The sequence below is a fragment of the Procambarus clarkii genome, chromosome 50, assembly GCF_040958095.1.
Source record: "Procambarus clarkii isolate CNS0578487 chromosome 50, FALCON_Pclarkii_2.0, whole genome shotgun sequence".
Taxonomy (NCBI): Eukaryota; Metazoa; Arthropoda; class Malacostraca; order Decapoda; family Cambaridae; genus Procambarus; species Procambarus clarkii.
Window position 1 is genome coordinate 17,117,380 of NC_091199.1, and position 27,913 is coordinate 17,145,292.

The 27,913-nt window shown below is 50.0% G+C and overlaps 1 protein-coding gene across 2 annotated transcripts in view; it reads left to right on the forward strand.

Annotated features, from left to right (window-relative positions):
- LOC123772734 (mpv17-like protein 2) overlaps positions 1 to 27,913 on the forward strand; it is a 93,543-nt gene that overhangs the window by 29,933 nt on the left and 35,697 nt on the right. For both annotated transcript variants that reach the window (XM_069303617.1, XM_069303616.1), the window contains exon 3: positions 17,141 to 17,311. In XM_069303617.1, the coding sequence (XP_069159718.1) occupies positions 17,141 to 17,311 (171 nt within the window). The remainder of the gene's footprint in view (positions 1 to 17,140; positions 17,312 to 27,913) is intronic.

The following is a 27,913-nucleotide window of genomic DNA, read 5'->3' on the forward strand; positions in this document are numbered from 1 at the left end:
TAACCTGGATCTGAATATAGAGACACTGCTCTAGTATAACTCACCACTTCCTCAGAACAACTGGATGCACAACCTACTTGAGTAAACACTCTCTGCTCAACCCCAAGGCTGGACAAAGATATCCCACAGTCCATTACTTCACAAGAGAATGGCTCCTGCAGAATAAAAGTAGATTTCAACATCCTACACACACTCTGACTCATTGTACACAATGACAAATAATTACTCCACATGGAATAAGAATCACAACCCATAAAACTCCGCAACTTAGATCCAAATGATACTTTACCACTCTCAATGGTTTTACCAAAATTTCCTCCCATGACTTCTGGAGCTGCTCGGAGTACTGTCTGCTCACAATCAATAATAACACTACCAAGCTGGGTCACATCCTCACAGACAACTGAAGAGGGAGGCTCAATGGGTCTCCATCTACTCAACAGAAGCTGATCCTCTGGCTGCTTTCCCACACTCTCCAGAACTGGATCTACAGTACAGACTGTCTCCTTGCTTCTCTCTGAAATCTTAGGGTCAGTTCTACTCAATGCACATAAATTAAGGGAATCTGAAACGAGCGGGCAAGTAACAGGTAGTTTGACCTCCTCCCCTATACTATCACCTTGACTAGGGTGAGGCGGGGCCTCTACAACAGACTTACTCTCGACAACTGATTCTAAACTTGGAGTGAGCGGGAATACTTCTGCCAACCCGACATCTTGTCCTAAACCATTCACTTGGCTGAAATACAATAGAGTCGTGGCTTTTAAGTTTCTCTCAACTCCTGGCACAACGTTCGTAGTGAGCGGGCAAGACAATGGTACATGGACATCCTTTCCCAATTTATTGGAATAAAGCAGAGTCATAGTATCAGGCTTACTCTCAACAACTAGGTCGACCACACATGAATCTGGAACAACCACATCCCACTTCTCCACTGAAGGGGTACTGGTTACTGGAACAAATGCTTGAGTAACAACATTAGAACTGACAACTGGATTTATAATAGTACTGACATCAGCACAGGTAGAATGGACAAAACCCTCTTCTACAACAGGTTGTTCATTCATAGAACTAATTTCAGCACAGGCAGAATAAACAACATGGTCTGCAACTGGCTGTTTACACAAACGGGGATCATTCTCACCCACAACATGATTTATGGCCACATCATTACCCAATATAACATCCACACCTGGGATGGGCAACTGTGTACTAACACCCACAGTGCATAAACGTGGTGTAATGGTGGATCTGAAATTAATGTCTATTAGAGGTACAGTCTTACATCCTGCAACACTCTGAAGAACTACAAACTTTCCAGTCTCTCTCTTTTCAACATCAGAAAGAATACTGGATGAAATTATGGTTTGGGAAGCACCTGTATCACGAAGAATAACCACTGGCTTCCACTTCCCATTAATACACAAAACTTCACCTGAAGACATATATGGTGAATACTGTTTCACCCAATTGGGGGTTTACAGTTACATGTTTATTAGTAAATTTATTTTGCACACCTCTACAATAAATGAGACCAGTTGGTCGTAACTCAGGGTGCAATATAAAACAGGAATTAATTCCATGGCCTTTTCTCTTACAATGGGAACAGGACCTTACAGTGGACACACCTGTGGAACCAACTGTAGGTTTAGAAGTAACTTTATTATTATTTGACATTCCTGACAATGAAGTAGCAGGGTTAGGTTTTGTAAGAGAAGAGCTCATGGGAGTAACTGGAGCACTAGGACTGGATGGATTCTGATAAGGAGTTCGGTGAGCATTATAATATACTCTACGACTAGACTTAGGTGAAGTGGCCGTAAACTGGGCCTTAGTCAACAACTCATGCTCATCCGCGAACTTTGACAGCTCATAAATGTCTGTTACATTCTTTTGTTCTGCCATAAAAGTAGACAACTTGTCTGGGAGACATGACAATACTTCTTCCATGATAAGAAGATTCTTTAGAGCATCATACTCAGTTACTGAAAGTGACTTTAACCATCTGTTGCAAAAATTCGTCTTCTGACAAGCAAAATCACCTATTGTCTGATCGCTTACCCTCCTTAGGTTCCGAAACTTCTGCCTGTGTGCCTCTGGATTTAATTGATATGCAGTTAAGATGCTTTTCTTTACAAATTCATAATCAAAGCTATGAGCGTCAGGTAGGGATGTAAAAACCTCCTGACTACGCCCTTTAAACTGAGACTGCATGGTTGCTACCCATTGATCCCTTGGCCAGTTCATACTGATGGCAATCTTATAAAAATGTGCAAAGAAAACCTCAGGATCCTCCTCATTAAACTTGGGTAACTCTATATACTTATTCATCCTTATGGGATTATTATCACTATTTATTGAAACATTATTAGTATTTCCATGCCCAGCAGCCATACGCTGTGATTCAAGCCTATAGTTAGTGTCAGCCATTTGTTGTTGAATCTCTAATTGTTGCTTCTTTGTGGCTTCTAGTTGCAACTCAATTAAACCTCTGTGGTTTTGTGCCGCAATTTCTAAACGCCTAGTCTCAAGCTCCCTCTGCTGAGCTTCAGCCTCTAATATTTGCTGTTGCTGTTGAGCTTCAATCTCTCTTTGACGAGCTTCAGCCTCTAATATTTTCTGTTCCTTTTGAGCTTCAAGCTCTAATTGTTTCTGTTCCTTTTGAGCATCAAGCTCTCTTTGACGAGCTTCCAACTCAAGACGCTTTAACGTCATCTGATCACTCGACTCCTCTCTTAACTCCTCCAGAATTTCTTCGTCTAACTCTCCATTCTCAACAAAATGCGTCACAATGACTTTCACAAGTTGGGCTTTAACCATTCTATTGTTGGCGGTCAAATCCAACTGATTTGCCATTTGTACTAACTCAGACTTTTTTAGGCTCTTAATTCCCTCAAAGTCTGGATGAGCCAACAACAACACTTGACTCTCCATCATTACTAACACTTGGCACTTGATTCACAACAATAATTAAAACAATGGCACTGCACTACACTTCACTGTAAAATTGATACAACACTGAAAATTCGCTGGGCCTCACTGCATACACAAAATATATAGGATGACTTACTTCAAAATCGTGAAACGTTGTTACTTGACACACAGGAAGGCTTGCTTGGCACATAGAATAGTTCTTAGGAAACACAGACACCTAGCACACTGGTACCTAGGAAGGCAAGGTTAGATTAGCACAGTTAAGTTTAAGTGGGAACAATATTTCCCGGCACAGGCCCCCATAACTCTTGTTACCTATCGTTCGTTACGGCTCGTGACCCTACAACAGCCAAGCTTTAATTATGTCTAGGGATACTACAACTGCTGTTCTCTAAAGCGGGTCACCAGTGTAACCCCATGAATGATAACAGGCACAGAATTACAAGTATATCTCCCTTAGGACTGAGAAATATACGTATGCATTTTAACACTTTCGCGCTTTAGATTAGAGATAACTCATCGCCGTTTCTGGGGGGAGCCCAGTCGGCTCCCCGGAGCTATCCCAGGCTGATATGCTAATGTCAGACTTTGGCATCAGTCATGTGTATGGAGTTCTTAGGCCTACCGGGGACCACGGCCAGAACCGGGCCCCCTCAGAGAGGCAAGGGGAGCAATGGCCTATAGAAGCCCCCGTGTTAGTGGAAGCATTCTATGTCTGCCATCGACCGGAACAGGCACCCAGAAAGGTAAGCGCCCCAAAACAAACCCCTATTCTGGTTAAAATTGCTACCTAAAACCGAACTAGTGGATAGAACTCCCCAACCGAAAACAAGCAAACTAGTGTGACGTCACACACTGCCGCGCCGCTGTCTGCGCAGCTCCCCCCTCCCCGGGAGGGGGAAGGGGGAGCCCCAGACCCCCCGCGCCGGCTACCCACACCTCAGTTCTTGAGGCTGATGCTATAGGCGATGGTCGTGTGCTCTGGCTCCGGTGTCGCTACTGCACTGTGCTTTGCGTGTGGTGTTAGTTTTGTGGGTGCGAGAGCCAGGAGTTATCTTCAGTACTCGGGCTGCATGCGCCTAGGGCTGCCTTCCCTAGGTGCCCTGTAAGTACTGCCCTTGGGGCTTGGGGCCACCTTCCACAGGCTCCTCGGGGTCTGCCTCTGCTGGTCCGTTTTACCTTTCGGTTTTTCGGCCGCCTGTTGGGCTCTTGGGTGTTCTGTTCTCCCTTGTTACCGGCAGGTAAGAGGCAATTTGCACTGGTAGGGGCGCAGGGTGCTGCTCAGCTTGTATTTCCCGACATCGCGGCCGGCTCTGTTCCTTGGGGTTCGCTGTCCTCTTGCGGGGTTTTGTTTTTCTTTTTGTTTTTGCCTGGTGGGGGGTTCTGTCATTTTATTCAGTTTGTTTTTGCCCTTCCACTGTTCTCATCGGTGGCGCCCCCTGCTAGGTCCCCGTGAGTGTACACGTCCCTGGGGTTCAGCTTTAGAAGTTTGCTTGGTAGTTTTGGGCGCCGGTTTGCAGCACCCTGCCTGGGACTACCTGAGCGCGAGTCCTCTTAAAGTAAACGCTCAGGACCCTGGGAATCCCCTAGGGGGCGCGTGGGTCCGATGGATGTGACCCCGGAGTCCCCACTCGCTGTGTGCGAGTTTGAGGGTTGCTCGGTCCCCTTGTCTCAGGGTGACCCTCATTGTTTTTGCCTCTGCCACGCTGCCTGTTGGGTCGGTGATACTTTCGACCCTGAGTCCTGTGAGTGTTGCTGCTTGCTTGTGACTCAATTTACCCAATCCTCTGATTCTATTCGGGTACAGGCGGCACGTGCGTTGCAGTCTAGGTTTCATCTGTTGCAATGCGCTCGGTTGGTTGCTTCCCCGGATGCCCCGGGGCTGCCCCGCTTTGCTTTTCGAGACCCGGACTTGGGGGTGGGGGTCGCTTCGATCCTGGTTCAGTCCGCACCTCCTCGTCCTTCCCCTTCTGTTCGTTCTGGTCCCCCGCCCCTGCTTCCGGCCCCGAAGCGTCTGAGGGTTTCGGGGTCGGAGCAGGGGTTACTTGATCTCGAGACTCGGGCAGCTTCGGGGGTTGCCCCTTCCGGGGGGGCGGCAGAGGCATTCGAGTCTTGTCTCCCGGCCGAAGCTTCAGGGTCTGACCAGTGGGCCCCTCTTCCTCCAGCTTTTCCGGCTGCTCCGTCCTTGTCTTGTGGGGTCGGGGCTTGGGGAGAGGACTCGGCCTCGGGTCCTGTGGTGACGGACCTCGAGGCTGGGGAGGGGCTGACTTGGGGGCCTTGGGCCCCGCTGGACCCCGCCGGGGTTTTTCTTCCCACTGAGCGGGGCTTATTGTTACAAGGAGTGGGGTTTTCTTTCCCCCCCTCTGCGTACGAGTTGGATTTGGTGTAGGCCCCTCCCCGGGTATGGTTCCGTGTTCCCCTGGGTACGTCGGTTCCGTCCTTCCGGAGGTTTTCGGCTTATCGCATCCAACCTGGTGTGGTGCGAGCGGCCTTTGCAGCTTACCTCCTGCGTGACCCGGATTATGCCTCGGAAATGGATCCGTCCACGTCAAGGTTGGGACTTCGTTCCCTTTCTGGCTCCGTTACGAGGTTCCGGAGTCGTCCTGGCTAGCAGACTGCCCCTTGTTTGGTCTGGATTCCTGGCATTCCTTCTGTCGTTCCCGCACGCTGGAGTGGCGGGAAGCTTCCACGGTGCTTCAGGTTTTCCTGGGGGGTGAACTTGAGTACCTGAATGAGTGCTTGTTTGCCCCTGCCCTTCCCCGCGATGTGGGCGTTATTCAGCTCCATGTGCAGGTTCCCTCCCTTTCGGCGGCGCTCGTGGCGGAGGACTTGCGCGCTCGGGGCCTTTTGTGTTCGGCCTTGCGGTTCTTTTCCCTCCTGGAGCTGTCTTCGGATTGGCTCGTGGAGGATGTGGGGACGCTTGGGTCCGTCCCGGGGTCCGGCACCTTGTCCTCGGCTGCGCGTTCGTCGGCTGCCTTGTTGAAGCTGTTCACGCCGATTTTGCGGGATGCGGTTTCCCTGTTCTATGCTTCCCGTCTCGCGTGTCGGCAGGCGGTGCTGGGTTCCTCCATGGGATCTGCTTGGGCTCTGGCTCTTAGGCGTTCTTCACCTTTTTGTCCTCTCCTGTTTGGGGAGTCGGCCGTGGCGCAGTTTATTCAGGCTGCGTCGGCGGCTTGTCGTCCGATGTCGGACTTGTTGGTTTTCCGGGGGTCCCGGGGTGGGTCTTCCCGGAAAGGTCGTGCCAGGGCTCGGGGTTCCTCTCGTCGTGGTAGGCCTCTGGTGTCAGGTTTGGGGTTGGCTCCTCCTGCGGACCCTCCCTCGTCTGGTCGGCGCGGTGTTCGCGCTGTGCGGGGTTCTGGGTCTCGTAGGGGTCGCCGGCCCTTTCGCGGTTTGCCCCTTTGACGGGGCGATGGGGGGGGCGGCTTGCGCTGTTCGCCCGCGCCTGGTCCCACGATTCGTGGGCCTTTCGGGTCGTGTCTCGCGGCCTGCGGTGGCGTTGGGTGGCCCCTCCCCTCTTTGGGGGGTCGGGGCTGGCAGGGCAGGCTTCTTCCCCTGCGCTCGGGACTGCGCGGACCTGCGGTTCATTCTGGACTTGTCCCGTCTGAACCCCTGGGTTCATTGCCCCTCCTTTCGGATGACTACGCTGTCTCAGGTTCGGCTCCTCTTGGAGCCGGGAGCTTGGATGGTGTCCCTGGACCTCCGGGACGCTTATTGGCATGTCCCGATTCATCCACGGTTCAGGGACTGGCTCGGTTTTGTAGTGGGGCGTCTGAGTTACCGCTTTCGTTGTCTCCCGTTCGGGTTGAACCTGGCACCTCGCGTGTTCACACGCCTTACACGGGTTGTGGTGGCTCGTTTGCGTCTCCTAGGTGTTCGAGTGTTGGCCTACCTCGACGACTGGCTGGTTTGGGCTCCCAGCCAGTCAGCTTGCTTGCTAGCCAGGGATTTGGTTCTTTCCCAGCTCGCCGGGTTCGGGTTCTTGGTGAACTGGAGGAAGTCCCATCTGGTTCCCTCTCAGGTTCGGACATGGCTGGGTCTCGTGTGGGACTCTCGAACCGCCTCCTTGTCTCTCCCTCCGGAGTCTCTCCTGCGGCTGCAGTCCCGCCTTCGTCTGTTTCTGGAGGGCCCTCGGGTCACCCGGCGGTTGCTCGAGGGGCTGTGCGGGAGCCTGAACTTCGCGATGGTGGTCTACCCGCCGGGTCGGGTTTGGCTTCGACGGCTGTTCTGGTTCCTTCGGGGTTCCCCCTTCCGCCTCTCTCGCGATCGCAGAGTTCGACCCCCGGGGGACTTGCGTCGGTTGCTGCGTCACCGGTTTCCTCTTCGGGTTTTTCGGGGTTCAGTGCCTTGGCGCCTACCCGAGCCCTCGCTCGATGTGTACACGGATGCGTCGTCTCGGCTGGGGTTTTGTGACCAGTGCTCACCAGGCCGGCCAGGGGCGTTGGGATCCGTCCTTCCGTCGAGCTCACAGTACGGTGCGGGAGTTCGCGGCAGTGTGGTTTGCTCTGGGGAGGATTCGGGTGGCCCGCGGATCGACGATTCGGCTCCATTCGGACTGCTCTCCGGTGGTTCATTGCCTGAACCGCGGGGGTTCGATGCGGTCCTTGTCTCTTTGGGGTTGGTCGCTTCGGGTGACTCGTCTGCTGAGTTCTCGGGGTTTGGCTCTCCTGGCGGTTCACGTACGGGGCGTGTCCAACGTCTTGGCCGACGCCCTGTCTCGCTTCGTTCCTCTCTCCACGGAGTGGACGGTCGACGACGAGTCCTTCCTTTGGCTTTGCCAGACGTTCGGGCGCCCCGAGGTGGACCTCTTCGCGTCGGCGTGGTCGCGGCGTCTTCCCGTTTATGCGGCGCCCTTCCCCGATTGCGAGGCCGTCGGGGTCGATGCCTTTCGGCTCGACTGGACGAGGTGGGGGTTCCTGTATCTCTTTCCCCCGGTTCGGCTGTTGCTCCAGGTCCTGACTCGCTTAGAGACTTACCGGGGGAGAGTTGTCCTTCTGGCCCCTTGGTGGCCGGCCCAGCCTTGGTTTCAGGCGCTGGTTGCTCGGTGTCCGAACCCGAGGGTTTTTCCCGCGGCTCCGCCTTTTTCAGCAGATCGGGCCGGTACGTCACGTAGCTGGTTCGATCTTCTCCTCGAGTCTTCGCGTATGGTTTTTTTGACTCGAGTCTATCATCATCTCTATGGTGATCAGGTGGCCTCCTTGTTGGTGTCCCACCTGAGGGCTTCTTCTCGGCGGCAGTATGCAGTTTTCCTGGCGGTCCTTCCGTTTCTTTTTGCGTCTTCGTCGTGTTAGCTCCTTGTCTGTTCGGGTGGTCTTGTCCTTCCTCTCGTGGTTGTTTCAGGACCGTCATCTTATGCCTAACACTGTCGCTTCGTATCGTGCGGCGCTGGCGGAGCCGCTTCAGCTTGCTTTCGGTATCGATGTTACGTCTGCGCCGTTTCGCAAGCTGTCTCGTGCATTGTTTCACCTCCGGCCTGCTCATGCGTCGCCTGAGCCGTCCTGGTCTTTGGACAGAGTGCTCGCTTTCCTTTCATCTCCTCGTTTCGTTGTGGCCCCTTCGGTCCAGGATTGTTTTTCCAAGGCACTTTTCTTGTTGGCTTTGGCCTCTGGGGGTCGGGTAGGGGAGCTTCATGCTCTCCTCCGGCGCAGGGGTTTCTGCTCTTTTGGTCGTGGTGATAGTTTTGTTCGTTTGCAGCCGTCTCCTTCTTTTCTGGCGAAGAATGAGACTGCTGCGTTCCGGAGGGGTCCATGGGTGGTTGATGCTTGGTTGGTCTGGCCGGGGGTGCATCATGTTTTGTGATCGGCGGTTGCAGCCAGTTGTCTCGGCTTCGAGTTGAGGGGTGAGCGACGACCGCCTCCCGGGTAAGTCCCTCTTTTTCTGTCTGTGGGTAGTTAGCTCCGGGGAGCCGACGGGGCTCCCCCCAGAAAACCAGCGTTGAATGTAATGAAACGCCATTTTCTGGGTGAGTCCCGGAGGCTCCCCGGCATCCCTCCCTCCCTCCGGTCGGCGGTTTTTCGCGTTTTTGACATCCAGCCTCAAGAACTGAGGTGTGGGTAGCCGGCGCGGGGGGTCTGGGGCTCCCCCTTCCCCCTCCCGGGGAGGGGGGAGCTGCGCAGACAGCGGCGCGGCAGTGTGTGACGTCACACTAGTTTGCTTGTTTTCGGTTGGGGAGTTCTATCCACTAGTTCGGTTTTAGGTAGCAATTTTAACCAGAATAGGGGTTTGTTTTGGGGCGCTTACCTTTCTGGGTGCCTGTTCCGGTCGATGGCAGACATAGAATGCTTCCACTAACACGGGGGCTTCTATAGGCCATTGCTCCCCTTGCCTCTCTGAGGGGGCCCGGTTCTGGCCGTGGTCCCCGGTAGGCCTAAGAACTCCATACACATGACTGATGCCAAAGTCTGACATTAGCATATCAGCCTGGGATAGCTCCGGGGAGCCTCCGGGACTCACCCAGAAAATGGCGTTTCATTACATTCAACGCTGGTTTTTTTCTTACGATTCCACATAACAGCCTACTTTTCTCGTCCATCGAAAAAATATTTCTATAAATTCCATTTTTTAACCGAAATGGATGGGGATACTTTTGTTTGTAGAGAATTTATTTGCGAATTTTTTGGTACCAGAATGAATATTATATCACATAAACTTCTATGAGTAAAAAAAAAAATACACAAAGTATGTTTGGGGGTGTGGCGAGCGTGTGGCAGTGGGTTCCCTTTAGCCGTTGATATATCCAACACGTGGGAAATATTTGTGTGTTATGTATATGTCTGTGTAGGGAATTTTACTGCAATCACTGTCATACAAATTATAAAATGTTTCAACAAGTATAAACATGACAAACATCAAACGAATGAAAACAATGCGTTCGTTTCTGCCGCGAACGCATACTGAGCGACGTGGTTCTATATTTGGCGCTTCTCTTACACATGCTTTGTACAAATGTTATACAGTTCATCTTATAGAAAATTTTATTGCGAACACATTGGTATAAAACAGAAATACGTACATAGAAAAGTAGGGTCAGGAAACGTATAAACTTTCCAAGCATGATTTTCCCCCTGTGTTTTCGCCAGTGCGCTCGCGGCTAACTACTCTCCACTTCACACACTCTTGCGGGTGAGCAATTACCTATATTAAACATTCATATGCATATGTCCGTGTAGAGAATGTTATTGCGATTCCAATGATACCAAAATTAGCGATGTAGGACAACTGTAGGCTTCGCAACCATTAAGAGAGTGGAAACATTTTGTTGCTGTTTGGCGCTCTCGGCGAGTGATCTGCATAGTTTTTTATTTGGTGTTGATACTCCTTATGCTTGGGCGGCATTTTATAGGTATGCTCTTATAGTCAATTTCATTGCGAACACAGTGATACCAAATTTAAATACGTGCGCCTTTAATTATTGTCAGGACAGTCAAAAGAGTGTACACTTTTTCGGTCTTACCGGGTAGGCGCGCGAAGTGCCGAAAGCATCTGGGGTATTGTTTTTTTTGAGCGCCGAGAGCGCGAAAGTGTTAATATATATATATTCAATATACAGTACATCTCAATAATATATATATGAACAGAGGGTCACTATTAAAGCAAACATCAAAATATTGTCTCTCCCAGAATAAAGATCTACTACATGATAACAACAAGAAGTAAACAGACTTATCTCCCACATGTTATTCCTTCTGGTCCCTTGAAGCTACTGACTACTCGCGCACCGTCTCTCATAATTCTCTCCTCCTCTGCCTAATCCAGGATGAGGGATGGAAAATACAGACTTTTTAATATTTAAAACTAATTGAACAACCACTTGTTCTCAAAACACATAAGAATGCAAATTTAATATAATAGTTACTTTCAAAATATATAAGTTACAATGCCACCTGCATAATTACAGTAAATTAACACAATTATATGATAATTTAAAAGTGACATCTGGAACTCCCATAACTGAATAGGTCCAGCAATTCTAATTTCCCGAATCTAACAGGTATTAGACGTGTGAAGAGCAACCGCGCTCCTGCCCCCACTGATATTGCCACACCACATGATAATTTACAAAAATATAATATATGTACATATACAGGTAATGATATAATGGAACAAAATAAGTTTATTTAAATTTATATACGTATCCAGCTAGGAGTACGTAACATGCTCATGGGTAACTTTTCCGACTTTAGGCTTTGGTGTGGGGAGTCTTTCCAGGCTTTTGGACATTATATGCATATGCATCTGCAGGGAATTTAATTGCGAACACAATGATACCAAAACAAACGACGTAGCACGAGAATTTAGGCGAGAAAACTGAAACGAGTATTTACATTTAGGCGTCGCCACACACTCGCCTGAACCATTAGCCCCATGGCGTCAAAGTCTGCGATGCTCTTGTGGCGCGGACGATAGTGTTAAATAAGTCTTGCAAGAAGTGCCAGACCAACCAGGCTATAATGGATATGTGGGCCTGTGGGCCGCTCCAAGCAACAGCCTGTTGGACCAAGTTATAACAAGTGGAGCCTGGCCTAAGGCTGGGCTCAGGGAGTAGAACTCCTAGAACCCTCTCCAGGCATGCTCCAGGTTGAGACATCCAGTGTTCCATAGTATAATTTACTACAGCCAGTATGAAACATCCAGTGTTCCATAGTATAATTTACTACAGCCAGTATGAGACATCCAGTGTTCCATAGTATAATTTACTACAGCCAGTATGAGACACCCAGTGTTCCACAGTGTGATCTACTACAGCCAGTATGAGACATCCAGTGTTCCATAGTGTGATCTACTACAGCCAGTATGAGACATCCAGTGTTCCATAGTGTGATCTACTACAGCCAGTATGAGACATCCAGTGTTCCATAGTGTGATCTACTACAGCCAGTATGAGACATCCAGTGTTCCATAGTGTGATCTACTACAGCCAGTATGAGACATCCAGTGTTCCATAGTGTGATCTACTACAGCCAGTATGAGACATCCAGTGTTCCATAGTGTGATCTACTACAGCCAGTATGAGACATCCAGTGTTCCATAGTGTGATCTACTACAGCCAGTATGAGACATCCAGTGTTCCATAGTGTGATCTACTACAGCCAGTATGAGACATCCAGTGTTCCATAGTGTGATCTACTACAGCCAGTATGAGACACCCAGTGTTCCATAGTGTGATCTACTACAGCCAGTATGAGACACCCAGTGTTCCATAGTGTGATCTACTACAGCCAGTATGAGACACCCAGTGTTCCATAGTGTGATCTACAGCCATTATAGGATGCTTAGTGTTGTATATTGAGATTTGTTACAGTCAATACTAAACACCAACTATTGTATATTGGTATTTTACATGTAGTTGATTGTCATACATATCCTTCTGTCCATTTTTGTATAATTTGTGAAATTTAAATACTGTAGCTTAAAACTGTAAGCCTTGACAGACATTTCACCATAAAACAAGGTAATTTCTAGGGGGAGCCTCGTCGACTCAGCGGAGCTCAAGGCTGAATGGATATGTATATCTTTCGGGCATCAGTTAATGCATGGAGTTCTTGCCTACCGGGGACCACGAGCCAGAACCTGGCTTCCCTCTAGAGAGGCACGAGGAGCAATGGCCTGTAGCGACCCCCCTTGTGGATGAGATCATTCTATGTCTGCCATCCGGGAGTCGGTCGGCCGAGCAGACAGCATGCTGGACACATGATCCTGTGGTCCCGGGTTCGATCCCAGGCACCGGCGAGAGACAATGGGCAGGGTTTCTTTCACCCTATGCCCCTGTTACCTAGCAGTAAAATAGGTACCTGGGAGTTAGTCAGCTGTAACGGGCTGCTTCCTGTGGGTGGAGGCCTGGTCGAGGACCGGGCCGAGGGGACACTAAAAGCCCCGAAATCATCTCAAGATAACCTCAAGATAACCATCGACCGGAATAGGCTCCCAGAAAGGTAGGCGCCCCAAAACAAACCCCTATTCTGGTAAAACTATTGCGACCGAAGGCCGAACAGGTGGACAGAACTCCCCCAAACGAAAATTAGCAAACGAGCATGACATCATGTTGCCGCTCTGCTGTCTGTGCAGAACCCCCCCCCCCCTCCTCCCCAGGAGGGGGAAGGGGGGAGCCCCAGACCCAACTGCCAGCGACCCAACCTTCAGTTCTTGACTGATGGGAGCCTGCTGCGGTTGTGCCTCTGGCTGCAGTTTTTGTTTCAGTTCTGTGCCTTGTGGTATGGGCTGTCCCTTCAGGTGGTGTGTGAGCCAGGAGACATAATCCACGGTACTCGGGCTGCATGCTCCTAGGGTTTCCTTCCCTAGGTTCCCTGTAAGTATTGCCCTTGGAGCTTGGGGCCTCCTTCCACAAGTCACCTCAGGATCTACCTCCGCTGTGCCGTTTACTGCTCAGTATTTGGCCGCCGTTGAAGTCAGCTGGGGTTTTTCTTACCCTTGTTTGTCTCTGGGTAGGGGGAAGCTTTCGTCACTGGCAGCGGCACTGGGTACTGCACAGCTAGTTTACCAATAAAAGTGGCTGGCTCTGTTCTGCCTAGGTATGTTGTTCTCTTGTGGGGGTTTTTCTTTTGTTTTTGTTTTCTGCCTGGTGGGGGTCTGCCTGTGTGGTCCCCCATCACTGTTCTTTAGGTATATATATCTATATTTTATGTTTGGTAGTCCTCCCCGCTTGGCCCCCATGAGTGGACACATGCCGGGGGTTCAGCTTTAGAAGTTTGTTTGGTAGACTTGGGCGCCGGTTGGGAAGCCCTCGCGGCTTACCTCCTGCATGACCTGGATTATGCTTTAGTGATGGATCCGCGTTCCTTTGTGTACCGTTTGTCATGTTCAGAGACTGGCTCGGTTTTGTTGTGGGGCATCAGGGTTACCGCTTTTGTTATCTTCCCTTCAGGTTGAATCTGACGCCTCGCGTTTTCACGCACCTTACTCGGGTCGTGGTGGCCCATCTTCTTCTGTTACGTGTTCTGGTTCTAGCCTTCCTTGACAACTGGCTGGTTCGGGTTCTGGCCTACCTCGACGACTGGCTGGTTTGGGCTCCCAGCCAGTCCGCGTGTCTGCTCGCCAGGGATTTGGTTTATCCCAGCTCCCCGGGTTCGGGTTCTTGGTGAACTGGAGAAAGTCCCATCTGGTTCCCTCTCAGGTTCGGTCTTGGCTGGGTCTGGTTTGGGACGCTCGTACCTCTTCCTCTGGCGGCTCTGCTCTGTCTGCGTTTCCTCCTTCGTCTGTTCCTGAGGGATTCCCGGGTCATGAGGCGGTTGCTCGAGAGATTGTGCAGGAGCCTGAACATTGCCATGATGGTCTACCTGCCAGATCGGGTGTGGCTTTGTCAGCTGTTCTGGTTCTTTCAGGGATGGCCCTTCCACCTCTCTCGCAATAGTTGGGTTCGGCCTCCGGGGGTTTTGCGTCGGTTGCTGCGTCGCCGGCTTCCTCTTCGGGTTTTTCGGGGTTCAGTGCCTTAGCACCTACCCGAGCCCTCGCTCTATGTGTTCACGGATGCATCGTCTCTTGACTGGGGCTTTGTGACCAGTGCTCACCAGGCCGGCCAGAGGCGGTGGGGTCCGTCCTTCCGTCTGGCTCACAGCATGGTCAGGGAGTTCGTGGGGGTGTGGATGCCACTCCGGAGGGTTCGAGTTGCTCGTGGATCAGCGATCTGGCTCCGTTCGAACTGCTGCCTGGTGGTTCATTGCCTGAACCGAGGGGGTTCGATGCGGTCCTTGGCTCTTTGGGGCTGGTCGCTTCGGGTGACTCGTCTGCTGAGTTCTCGGGGTTTGGCTTCCCTGGCGGTTCACGTTCAGGGTGTGTGTAACGTCCTGGCGGATGGCCTGTCCTGTTTTCCTCCCCTTTTCACGGAATGGATGGTCGACGCTGACTCCTTCCGTTAGTTGTGCCAGTCATTCGGGACTCTGGATGTGGAACTTTTCGTGTCGGCATGGTCGAGGCATCTTCCGGTACGGGGTCAATGAATTTTGGCTGGACAGGGCCAGGTGGGGTTACCCGTACCTCTTTTCCCCAGTTTGGCTGTTGCTCCAGGTCCGGGCTTGCTTAGAGACTTACCAGGGAAGAGTTGTCTTTCTGGCTCCTTGGTGGCTGGCCCAGCCTTGATTTCAGGAGCTGCTTGCTCGGTGTCCGAACCCTAGGGTCGTCCCATGGCTTTGCCTCCTTTAGCAGATCGGTCCAGCCCGGTACAAGGCTGGACCGTCGGTCCAACCTATCGAGTCTTCGGTCTTCTCCTCAAGTCTTCACGTCTGGAGTTTTTGACACGAGTTGATCATCACTTGGATGGTGCACAGGTGGCTTTGTTGTTGGTCTCCCACCTGCGTGCATCATCTTGGTGACAGTATGAAGTTTCCTGGCGGTCCTTCCAGTTCTTCTTATTACTGTGTAGGTATTCTTCGGTCTCTGATAGGGTTGTTTTGTCCTCTCTCTCTCTCTCTCTTGGTTCTTCCAGGATTGTCATCTTATGCCCAATACTGTCGCCTCGTATCGTGCGGTGCTGGCAGAGCCGCTTCAGCTTGCTTTCGGTGTTGATGTTACTTCTGCCCCATTTCGCAAGCTGTCTCTGGTGTTGTTTCACCTCTGGCCTGCTCATGCACCTCCTGAGCTGTCCTGGTCTTTGGACCAGGAGCTCTCGTTTCTTTCTACTCCTCAGTTTGTTGTGGCCTCTTCCGTTCAGGATTGTTTTTCTAAAGCTCTTTTCCTGTTGGCATTGGCCTCTGGGGGTCTGGTCTCGGAGCTTCATGCTCTCCTCTGGTGCAGGGGTTTCTGCTCTTTCAGTTCTGGTGGTTGTTTTGTTCAGTTGCAGCCGTCTCCATCTTTTCTGGCGAAGAATGAGACGGCTGTGTTTTGGATGGGGCCATGGGTTGTTGATGCTTGATTGGTGAGGCCGGGGGGTGCATCATGTGCTGTGTCCGGTTGCGGCTCTCCGCCGTTATTTGCGCGCCATGGGATGTGCTTTGGGTTGACCCGGTTTCCCTTCTTCTCTGTTCCCGGGCTCGAGTCCCTCAGGTTGTCCGCAGGGTTATTAAGTCTAGCCTGCCTGCGGTTTATTCCCGTGCCCGCGATGTGCGTAAGTTTGCTGCTTTGGCTGCCGTCTTTGGCAACATCTCTTGGGTTGACATTCGAGCATGGAGTTTTTGGAAGTGGAACAGGGTCCTGTCAGTTTGCTACCTGGTAAATGTTCCTGGGCCAGGTAGGGCCTGCGTTGCATTGGGTCGGCAGTTGCAGCCAGTTGTCTCGACTTTGCGTTGAGGAGTGAGGACGGACCACCTCCCGGGTGCGTCAGTATTTTTTCCTTATCTTTGGGGTAGTTAGCTCCAGGGAGGTTATCTTGAGGTTATCTTGAGATGATTTCGGGGCTTAGTGTCCCCACGGCCCGGTCCTCGACCAGGCCTCCACCCCCCCAGGAAGCAGCCCGTAGCAGCTGTCTAACTCCCAGGTACCTATTTATTGCTAGGTAACAGGAGCATCAGGGTGAAAGAAACATTTTGCCCATTTGTCTCCACCTCCACCGGGGACCGAACACGGAACCTCAGGACTACGAATCCGGAGCGCTGTCCACCCAGCTGTCAGGCGCCCTACAAGGAGCCGACGGGGAGCCGACTCAGGAGCCGACGGGGCTCCCCCCAGAAAACAAGCATTGAATGTAATGAAACACCATTTTCTGGGTGAGTCCCGGAGGCTCCTCCGGCATCCCTCCCTCCCGCTGGTTGGCGGTGTTTTTCGCGCTTTTTGACATCCAGCCTAAGAACTGAAGGTTGGGTCGCTGGTGGGTGGGTCTGGGGCTCCCTCTTCCCCCTCCTGGGGAGAGGGGAGTTGCGCAGACAGCAGCTCGGCGACATGATGACGTCATGCTCGTTTGCTAATTTTCATTTGGGGGAGTTCTGTCCACTTGTTCAGCCTTCGGTCGCAATAGTTTTACCAGAATTGGGGTTTGTTTTGGGGTGCCTACCTTTCTGGATGCCTATCCCGATCTGTGCACATCTCTGCCTAGAATGCTCCCAACCACAGGGGGGGGGTCTCTATAGGCCATTGCTCCTCATGTCTCTCTAAAGGGAAGCCAGGTTCTGGCTCGTGGTCCCCGGTAGGCAAGAACTCCATGTATTGACTGATGCCAGAAAGATATACATATCCATTCAGCCTGGATAGCTCGGGGAAGCCTCCGGGACTCACCCAGAAAATAGCTTTTCATTACATTCAACACTGTCTTTTTTTGTTTCAGGTTTTACCAAAAAGAACTGCTAAAGTCATTTTCCAAAAGATTATGGCAGATCAGTTCATTGCAGCACCATTTTTTGCTGTGACCTTTTTCCTTGGTGCTGGAATTTTAGAAGGAAAATCGCTTAATTCATCTTGGCAAGAATTTAAAATCAAGTTTCCTGCAGTCTATGCTGTAAGTTATGTTACTATTTTTCTCATTTTTCTTTTACAAAATACTAAAAAAAAAAAAAAAAAAAAAAAAAAGATTTCCAAGAACATTATACCATTTGATGGAAACTAGTAGTAACTGCAGTTACTAGTAATTACAATAGTTATAAAGCGTACTTTTAACTTTAAGGAAAAGAAGGTAGTGATTCAACTGTATAAATCTCTGGTGTGCTCCCATTTGTACTACTGTATCAAAGCATGGAGATTTCATCTTCAGAATGACATAGCTGCTATGGAGAAAGTGCAACACCAGGCAACAAAAATCATTCCAGAGCTGAGTTTTGTCTTGTATCAGGAATGGTTGATGGCCACTGGGCTAACAACACAGCAAATCAGGCATGACAGGGCAGATTTCATTGAAGCTTTTTAAAATACTGAACACGTTTGAGGATTGTCGTGTCATAATCCACAGCAAGGCTCACGGAATAGAATTTTCCCTTATAAATCATTGAGCCACTTGGCCTCAAACTGTTTAGTTGAAGTTGGTCTTGGGTAGAGTCAAAGTAACATCCACCAGTTTACTGGGGCCAGCTAATCTACATGACACTGCTTCTTATATACACAAATCTCTCTATGCATACTCACAACCATTAGCAATGAAGTACACTAAGACAAAGCACAAGTCATAGCATCTAGATATCACTAGGCAAAATCACCTAACAACATTTGTACACTAGTCCACTCAAGAATGGCTGAAAAAGTGTGATCATGGTGGGTAGTGATGTTACATAACCAGAGTGAGGGGTAATGTCTCGGCATGATCATGGTGGGTAGTGATGTTACATAACCAGAGTGAGGGGTAATGTCTCGGCATGATCATGGTGGGTAGTGATGTTACATAACCAGAGTGAGGGGTAATGTCTCGGCATGATCATGGTGGGTAGTGATGTTACATAACCAGAGTGAGGGGTAATGTCTCGGCATGATCATGGTGGGTAGTGATGTTACATAACCAGAGTGAGGGGTAATGTCTCGGCATGATCATGGTGGGTAGTGATGTTACATAACCAGAGTGAGGGGTAATGTCTCGGCATGATCATGGTGGGTAGTGATGTTACATAACCAGAGTGAGGGGTAATGTCTCGGCATGATCATGGTGGGTAGTGATGTTACATAACCAGAGTGAGGGGTAATGTCTCGGCATGATCATGGTGGGTAGTGATGTTACATAACCAGAGTGAGGGGTAATGTCTCGGCATGATCATGGTGGGTAGTGATGTTACATAACCAGAGTGAGGGGTAATGTCTCGGCATGATCATGGTGGGTAGTGATGTTACATAACCAGAGTGAGGGGTAATGTCTCGGCATGATCATGGTGGGTAGTGATGTTACATAACCAGAGTGAGGGGTAATGTCTCGGCATGATCATGGTGGGTAGTGATGTTACATAACCAGAGTGAGGGGTAATGTCTCGGCATGATCATGGTGGGTAGTGATGTTACATAACCAGAGTGAGGGGTAATGTCTCGGCATGATCATGGTGGGTAGTGATGTTACATAACCAGAGTGAGGGGTAATGTCTCGGCATGATCATGGTGGGTAGTGATGTTACATAACCAGAGTGGGGGGGGGGGTAATGTCTCGGCATGATCATGGTGGGTAGTGATGTTGCATAACCAGAGTGGGGGGGGGGTAATGTCTCGGCATGATCATGGTGGGTAGTGATGTTACATAACCAGAGTGAGGGGTAATGTCTCGGCATGATCATGGTGGGTAGTGATGTTGCATAACCAGAGTGGGGGGGGGTAATGTCTCGGCATGATCATGGTGGGTAGTGATGTTACATAACCAGAGGAGGGGGGGGGGGGTAATGTCTCGGCATGATCATGGTGGGTAGTGATGTTACATAACCAGAGTGAGGGGTAATGTCTCGGCATGATCATGGTGGGTAGTGATGTTACATAACCAGAGTGAGGGGTAATGTCTCGGCATGATCATGGTGGGTAGTGATGTTACATAACCAGAGTGAGGGGTAATGTCTCGGCATGATCATGGTGGGTAGTGATGTTACATAACCAGAGTGAGGGGTAATGTCTCGGCATGATCATGGTGGGTAGTGATGTTACATAACCAGGGTGAGGGGTAATGTCTCGGCATGATCATGGTGGGTAGTGATGTTACATAACCAGAGTGAGGGGTAATGTCTCGGCATGATCATGGTGGGTAGTGATGTTACATAACCAGAGTGAGGGGTAATGTCTCGGCATGATCATGGTGGGTAGTGATGTTACATAACCAGAGTGAGGGGTAATGTCTCGGCATGATCATGGTGGGTAGTGATGTTACATAACCAGAGTGAGGGGTAATGTGTCGGCATGATCATGGTGGGTAGTGATGTTACATAACCAGAGTGGGGGGGGGGTAATGTCTCTGCATGATCATGGTGGGTAGTGATGTTACATAACCAGAGTGGGGGGGGGTAATGTCTCGGCATGATCATGGTGGGTAGTGATGTTACATAACCAGAGTGAGGGGTAATGTCTCGGCATGATCATGGTGGGTAGTGATGTTACATAACCAGAGTGAGGGGTAATGTCTCGGCATGATCATGGTGGGTAGTGATGTTACATAACCAGAGTGAGGGGTAATGTCTCGGCATGATCATGGTGGGTAGTGATGTTACATAACCAGAGGGGGGGGGGTAATGTCTCGGCATGATCATGGTGGGTAGTGATGTTACATAACCAGAGTGAGGGGTAATGTCTCGGCATGATCATGGTGGGTAGTGATGTTACATAACCAGAGTGAGGGGTAATGTCTCGGCATGATCATGGTGGGTAGTGATGTTACATAACCAGAGTGAGGGGTAATGTCTCGGCATGATCATGGTGGGTAGTGATGTTACATAACCAGAGTGAGGGGTAATGTCTCGGCATGATCATGGTGGGTAGTGATGTTACATAACCAGAGTGAGGGGTAATGTGTCGGCATGATCATGGTGGGTAGTGATGTTACATAACCAGAGTGGGGGGGGGTAATGTCTCTGCATGATCATGGTGGGTAGTGATGTTACATAACCAGAGTGGGGGGGGGTAATGTCTCGGCATGATCATGGTGGGTAGTGATGTTACATAACCAGAGTGAGGGGTAATGTCTCGGCATGATCATGGTGGGTAGTGATGTTACATAACCAGAGTGAGGGGTAATGTCTCGGCATGATCATGGTGGGTAGTGATGTTACATAACCAGAGTGAGGGGTAATGTCTCGGCATGATCATGGTGGGTAGTGATGTTACATAACCAGAGGGGGGGGGGTAATGTCTCGGCATGATCATGGTGGGTAGTGATGTTACATAACCAGAGTGAGGGGTAATGTCTCGGCATGATCATGGTGGGTAGTGATGTTACATAACCAGAGTGAGGGGTAATGTCTCGGCATGATCATGGTGGGTAGTGATGTTACATAACCAGAGTGAGGGGTAATGTCTCGGCATGATCATGGTGGGTAGTGATGTTACATAACCAGAGTGAGGGGTAATGTCTCGGCATGATCATGGTGGGTAGTGATGTTACATAACCAGAGTGAGGGGTAATGTGTCGGCATGATCATGGTGGGTAGTGATGTTACATAACCAGAGTGGGGGGGGGGTAATGTCTCTGCATGATCATGGTGGGTAGTGATGTTACATAACCAGAGGGGGGGGTAATGTCTCGGCATGATCATGGTGGGTAGTGATGTTACATAACCAGAGTGGGGGGTAATGTCTCGGCATGATCATGGTGGGTAGTGAAGTTGCATAACCAGAGTGAAGGGTAATGTCTCAGCATGATCATGGTTGATAGTGACGTTACATAACCAGAGTGGGGGATAATATGTCTGCAAGAACATCAATAACACAAGTCGGTGAACTATCACTTTGCCTTCAGAAAAACTTAAGTCCCAACGGGATTTGCAAATGGCAAAGTCTAAACTCTTCTCAAATTAGTCAGAGTTCACAATGACTGTATATATGACAGTCAAGAATTTTATGGAAGTTAAAGTCTACAGTGCCATGCCAAAGGGTAAAGTCAATTACAGAGCACCACTTGGTTTCCGAACCCCTTGGGGACGAGACCCATCGGTTAACATGTAAGTTCGTAAACGAGAAATAGAGGGAAAAAATAAACTAGAAACGTAAAAAGAAATGTGTCCGAAAAATTTAAGAAAAAACTCTAGGGAAGAAATCAACAGGTTCATAGCGTAAATGCGACTGTATTTTGTTTGTACTCAGCAATAAGTGAAGTCCTGATCCGCTTTATAAAAGTCCTTAATTGTTCCTAGCTGATTATTAAGACGTCTGGCAAACGTCCTCTGGATGTGTCCTGCCTGCCAGCCAGCCTGCCTACCAGCCTTCAGGCACATCCTGCCAGCCAGCCTGCAGGCACATCCTGCCAGCCAGCCTGCAGGCACATCCTGCCAGCCAGCCTGCAGGCACATCCTGCCAGCCAGCCTGCAGGCACATCGTGCCAGCCAGCCTGCAGGCACATCGTGCCAGCCAGCCTGCAGGCACATCGTGCCAGCCAGCCTGCAGGCACATCGTGCCAGCCAGCCTGCAGGCACATCCTGCCAGCCAGCCTCCAGGCACATCCTGCCAGCCAGCCTGCAGGCACATCCTGCCAGCCAGCCTGCAGGCACATCCTGCCAGCCAGCCTGCAGGCACATCCTGCCAGCCAGCGTGCAGGCACATCCTGCCAGCCAGCCTGCAGGCACATCCTGCCAGCCAGCCAGCCTGCCTCCCTCCCCTGCTATCATGCTAACGGGTCGAGTGTGTTAGGCTTATCTTTGGGAGTGAGCCGATCTCTCCCCCACCACCGACAAATCCCCCCCCCCCTCCCCGTCTACATCCCATACTCTCTCTCTCAAAGGTCATGCGGTTCAACCGCGTGACTATCCCTCCCTCCCTGTTCCGGTAGCCGGTTGGCCGAGCGGACAGCACGCTGGACTTGTGATCCTGTGGTCCTGGGTTCGATCCCAGGCGCTGGCGAGAAACAATGGGCAGAGTTTCTTTCACCCTATGCCCCTGTTACCTAGCAGTAAAATAGGTACCTGGGTGTTAGTCAGCTGTCACGGGCTGCTTCCTGGGGGTGGAGGCCTGGTCGAGGACCGGGCCGCGGGGACACTAAAAGCCCCGAAATCATCTCAAGATAACCTCAAGATAACCTCCCTGCTTGCCAGCCTGCCTCCCTCTCTGCCTGCCTGCCTCTCCCTCCCTCCCTCCCTAATTCTCACTACTTCCCTCCCTTCCTGCCTACCTCCTAGCATCTCTCCCTACCTCCCCCTCTTTCCTAGCATCTCACCCTCCCTCCCTTTCTGACTAATTCTCCCCCTCTCTCACTGATTCTCCCCCCTCTCTCATACTGCCTCCCACCTAAGCTCCCCCATCCATCCACCCACCAGTCAGCCATCACTGACACAATGCGTGCATTTGGAGTCGACATGGTGCACAGATGTTTCTTGATTGTGCAGATATGTAAAACAAAAGCACAAAATGAACATTCCAGCCTTATGGCAATTCAAAATAATAGGAATAATAGGCCGTGAATCTGTGAAGTCACAGTGGGCAAACTGGACCATCTCCCACCCACCACCACAGGCCGGCGTGACGCTTGGCAGACCCCTTCCTACCCGAACTTTGTTTGGGTAACATGACTCTCCAATCGGGAAACTGGAAGTTTCGGATAATTAAAGTTCGGAAACCAAGTGGTGCTCTGTACTCGTCTTCAAACATTAGTTACAATGATTGGAAAATATGGCAAAGTCAGGAATCTCATCTCAAAAGTTTAAGTCCACAAACCATGAAATTTGACGAAGTCCTGAATCTTTTCTCCAAGGGTAAGTCCACGCAGGCACCAGAATATGACAAAGTCTCCAAACGGCTCAAGTACTAATATTAGTCACCTCACCAAAAGTTACAAATATGAATCTGTGAAAACACTTTAATACGCTGATCCACACAAATAATCCTCCTTCTTGCATACTGGTAAGAAGGCAATAAATATACTGCCTTCATATATAGATATCCATATATAGATACAGTGACATCTTGACTTACGGCTGCCCCTACTTACGAATTTTTCTAGTTACGACCTAAATTTCATCGGAAAATGCGACTCTACTTACGACCGTGTCCTCAACTAACGACCTTTGTTGATATGCATTTGGGTCGACTGAGCACATGGTTCCTGGTGGCATTGGCCTACCCACCTCATTTTACCAGAGCCGCCTGCTTAGTGACGATTGTGCTTGTAAAGAATTCCATTATTTTGGTGCTTTTTTGTTTTTTGAACATAAAACTAATTATTATATATCACGCTATGGGCCCCCTAGAAAGTCAGTGGTAAGGTTCAACCTAAGAAAACACATTTGAGGATGACCATAGAAGAAAAACAAGAGATCATTCATAAACCTGAAAATGATATGAGGTTTGTTGATGTAAAGTAGAGGATGTCCCTTTCTCATTTATTAAGAAAATGTCTGCAGTATGGGAAGAATTGCAAAGTTTTGCTGAAAAGTGTCACCCAAATTAAGCTGTAGCAGGCTGTTGTGTTAACGTTTTTAACTACTGTGATGTACCGAGTTTATTGTGACATTCCCCCCTGTGCGCAAGAAAATCAAGTGTTCCCCTAAAATTATTTTTTCTTTGTAAAATAATAAATTCCCTTTCCTGAACATGTATATATAAAAATAAATATCAAATTCCACTTACTTTGGCTGTGGGGACGTGGACAAGGTGCGCTGTGACGTCATCACAGGCTGGTCGCCCATGCATGAAGCTCCCCAGACATGGTTGCGCGGTCCGTTCAAGACCCGTGAGTTGCTACAATTATATTTACAAATATTTTTTCTATGTATTTTCAATGCTTTCTAATGTTTTTCTGGGGGGGGGGGGGGGGATCTCCGTCGGCTCCCCAGAGTGCTCTCTTCTCTTCTCGGTTTGTTGTGACCCCTTCGGTTCTGGATTGTTTTCTGAGGCCCTTTTCTTGTTGGTGTTGGCCTCTGGGGGTCAGGTCGGGGTGGTTCATGCTCTCCTCCAGTGCCTGGGTTCGGCTCTGTTGGTTCTCCTGATAGCTTCGTTTGCATGCAGCCATCTCCTTCTTTTCTGGCGAAGACTGACGCGGCTGCTTTCCAGAGGGGTCCTTGGATTGTTGATGCTTAGTTGGTCTGGCCGGGGGTGCATCATGTGTTGTGTTCGGTTGCGGCAATTCGCCGTTCTTTGCATGCCATGGCTGCCGTGACTGGGGTCACGCTTTGGGTTGTTCCGGTTTCCCTACTTCCCTGTTCCAGGGTGCGGGTTCTCTCGGGTCATCCGCGGGGTAATTCGGTCCTGCCAGACTGCTGTCTGTCCCCATGCCCACATCGTTCATAGGTTGGCTATGTGTTCCTTCGTTGAAGTTCCTGGGCCTTGTCGGGCCTGTGTGGCTTTGGGTTGGCAGTTGCAGTCTTTTGTCTCCACTTTGCGTTGGGAAGTGGGCGACTTCCGCCTCTTGGGTTAGGTCCCTCTTGTTTTCATCTTTCGGTAGGTAGCTTTGGAGAGCCGAGGGGGCTTCCCCTAGAAAACCAGCTCTGACTGTAATGAAACGCCATTTTCTGGGTGAGTTCCGGAGGCTCCCCGGCAACCCTCCCTCTCCCCGGTCTGCGGTTTTCGTGTTTTTTCTGGGGGGAGCCCGTTGGCTCCCAGGAGCTATCCAGGCTGATATGCTCATGTCAGACTTTGGCATCAGTCATGTGTATGGAGTTTTGTGGGGCTACTGGGGACCACGGGCCAGAACCTGACCCCCCCCCCTCCACCACCCCCCCATCACAGAAGCACAAGGAGCAATGGCCTATAGAAACCCCGTGTAGTTAGAAGCTTTCTATGTCTGCCATCGACCAGGTTAGGCACCCAGTAAGGTAGGCACCCCAAAACTATCCCCAATTCGGGTGAAAATTGCTACAAAAAGCTGAACAAATGAATAGAACTCCCCAAACAGAAACAAGCAAACGAGTATGACATCACACGTCATCGCGCCGCCGTCTGCACAGCTCTCTCCTTCCCGGGAGGGGGAAGGGGAAGCCCCAGACCCCTGCACCAACCATCCACACCCCAGTTCTGAGGCTGATGCTATAGGCTGTGGTTGTGTGCTCTGGCTCCAGTGAATGTTTCAGCACTGTGCCTTGTGTGTGGTGTCTGTCTTTTAGGTGGTGCGTGAGCCAGGAGTGATTCTTCAGTACTCGGGCTGCATGTGCCTAGGGCTCCCTTCCCTAGGTGCCCTGTAAGTACTGCCCTTGGGGCTTGGGGCCACCTTCCACAAGTTCCTTGGGTTCTGCCTCTGCTAGGCAGTTTACTGCTCAGTTTTCGGCTGCCTTTTGTGTGCTGGGGTGTTTTGTCTCTTGTTTACCTTAGGGTAAGGGGCAGTTTGCACTGGTACGGGGCACAGGGCACTGTGCAGCTTGTTTTCATGATTCATAGCGGCCAGCTTTGTTCCACCTGGGTATGCTGTCCTCTTGTGGGATTTTCTTTTTCTTTTCCTGCCTGGTGGGGGCCTGTCTGGGTTATCCCCCAAGTACTGTTCCTGGTACTAAATTATCTTCAGGTGGTACCTCCTGCTTGGTCCCTGTGAGTGTACACATCCTGGGGGATCAGTTCTTAGAAAGTTGTTTATTAGAATTTAGTGCTGGTTAGCAGTACCCTGCCTGGGCTTCCCTGAGCGTGAGTTCCATCTCAGGATCCTAGGAATCCTTGTAGATGGCGCGTAGATCCGATGGATGTGACCCCTGAGTCCCCTCTCGCTTTGTGCAAGTTCGAGGATTGCTCTGTCCCCTTGTCTCAGGGTGACTCTCACTGTTTTGCCTCTGTCTGCTGCCTGTTGGGTCGCTGGCACCTTTGACCCGGAGTCCTGCGAGTTTTGTTGCTTGTTTTGACTCCATTACCCAGTCTTATGCTGACTATACGGTTTCAGGCAGCATGGGCTTTGCACGTTGGTTTCAGGTGGTTGCAACACACTAGGTTGTTTTGTTCCCCGGAAGTCCTGAGGCTGCCCTGTTTTGGTTGTTTTGACGGGGCTTGGGGGTGTTTGTCGATTTTGTTTCTATCTGCGCCCCCTTGTCTTTCCCCTGCTGTGGTTTAGTCTGGCACTCCCTCTTCCTCCCTGCATTCGGATCCTCACCGTCTGTGGGTTCGGGGTCGGGTACGTGTGGTCGGCTTTGTGGGTGGATTTGGGAAGGCGGATGGCCGTCTATTTGGGCAGGCGGTATGGGTGGGCAGTTATTCAGGTGAGGTGGGTGGATTTAGGCAGGTGGATTGGTGGATGGGCAGTGGGCAGTGTGGGTGGGAAGCTATTCAAGTGGGGTAGGTGGATTTGGGTAGCTATTTGAGCGTGCAGTGTGGGTGGGTTTGGGCAGGCATATGGGTGGCTATTCAGGCAGGGTGGGTCGATTTGGGCAGGCAGATGGGCAGCTGTTTGGGTAGGCAGTGTGGGTGGGTGGCTATTTGGGCGGGCGGTGTGCGTGGGCAGCTATTCGGGTGGGGTGGGTGGATTTGGACAGGTGGATGGGCAGCCATTTTGATGGGCGATGTGGGTATGTGGCTGTTTGGGTGGGCAGATTTGGGCTGGTGGATGGGCGGTTATTTGAGCGGGTGGTGTGGGTGGGCAGCTATTCAGGCGGGCGGTGGGGGGTTTAGTAACATTATTAGAATAATAAGAGCTATAAAAATAATTATTTTAGAAAAGATTGATTAATTTAAATTTTTTTTTAAACTTCCCCCCGAGGGGCGAGTTTATTGGGCAGCGCCACTCATCTTGTGAGTGGACACACCGCAACCCGTTCTCGCAAATTTAATAAGTCAATATTGACTTATTAAATATGTGCATATGTGACATACTTAACATTATAGATACCCTTAAAAAGATCCATAGAAAACACCGACCTTACCTAACCTTGTTAGTATGTTAAGATAAGCATCTTATTGCTTCGTAATTACAATTATTACCTAACCTATAATAGGTATAGGTTAAGTAATAATTGTAATTACGAAGCAATAAGATGCTTATCTTAAGATACTAACAAGGTTAGGTAAGGTCGGTGTTTTCTATGAATCTTTTTAAGGGTATCTATTATGTTAAGTATGTCACATATGCACATATTTAATAAGTCAATATTGACTTATTAAATTTGCGAGAACGGGTTGCACACCGCCATAGCAGCATGTACAACACTCCCCAATAGGAAGAAAACCCGCTGGGTTGTTCATCCTGTCACTTGTACCCAGACACAGCTGCTTAACTGTCTCAAGTGAACAGCTCCTCAAACAAGAAGATTAACATCTATCAACCCTTAAAAGCTTACGTTATCTTGCGGGTGCAAAATGAGGAAATCTTTTAAGAATAGTATCGATATTTGACAAATAGTGTTTTCCTAACTCAAACAATGTGGGGTTTATTATTCTACACATATTCCTAATGTCTCTCAGGTGTTCACATTCACGTAGATAGTGGTCAAGGCGGTATCCATCACTCTCACCACAGATTCTGCAACTTCGCTGATCAGCTGTTGTTTCCATTCCAAATCTCCATGGATATTTGTATCCAAGACAGATTCTTGCTATT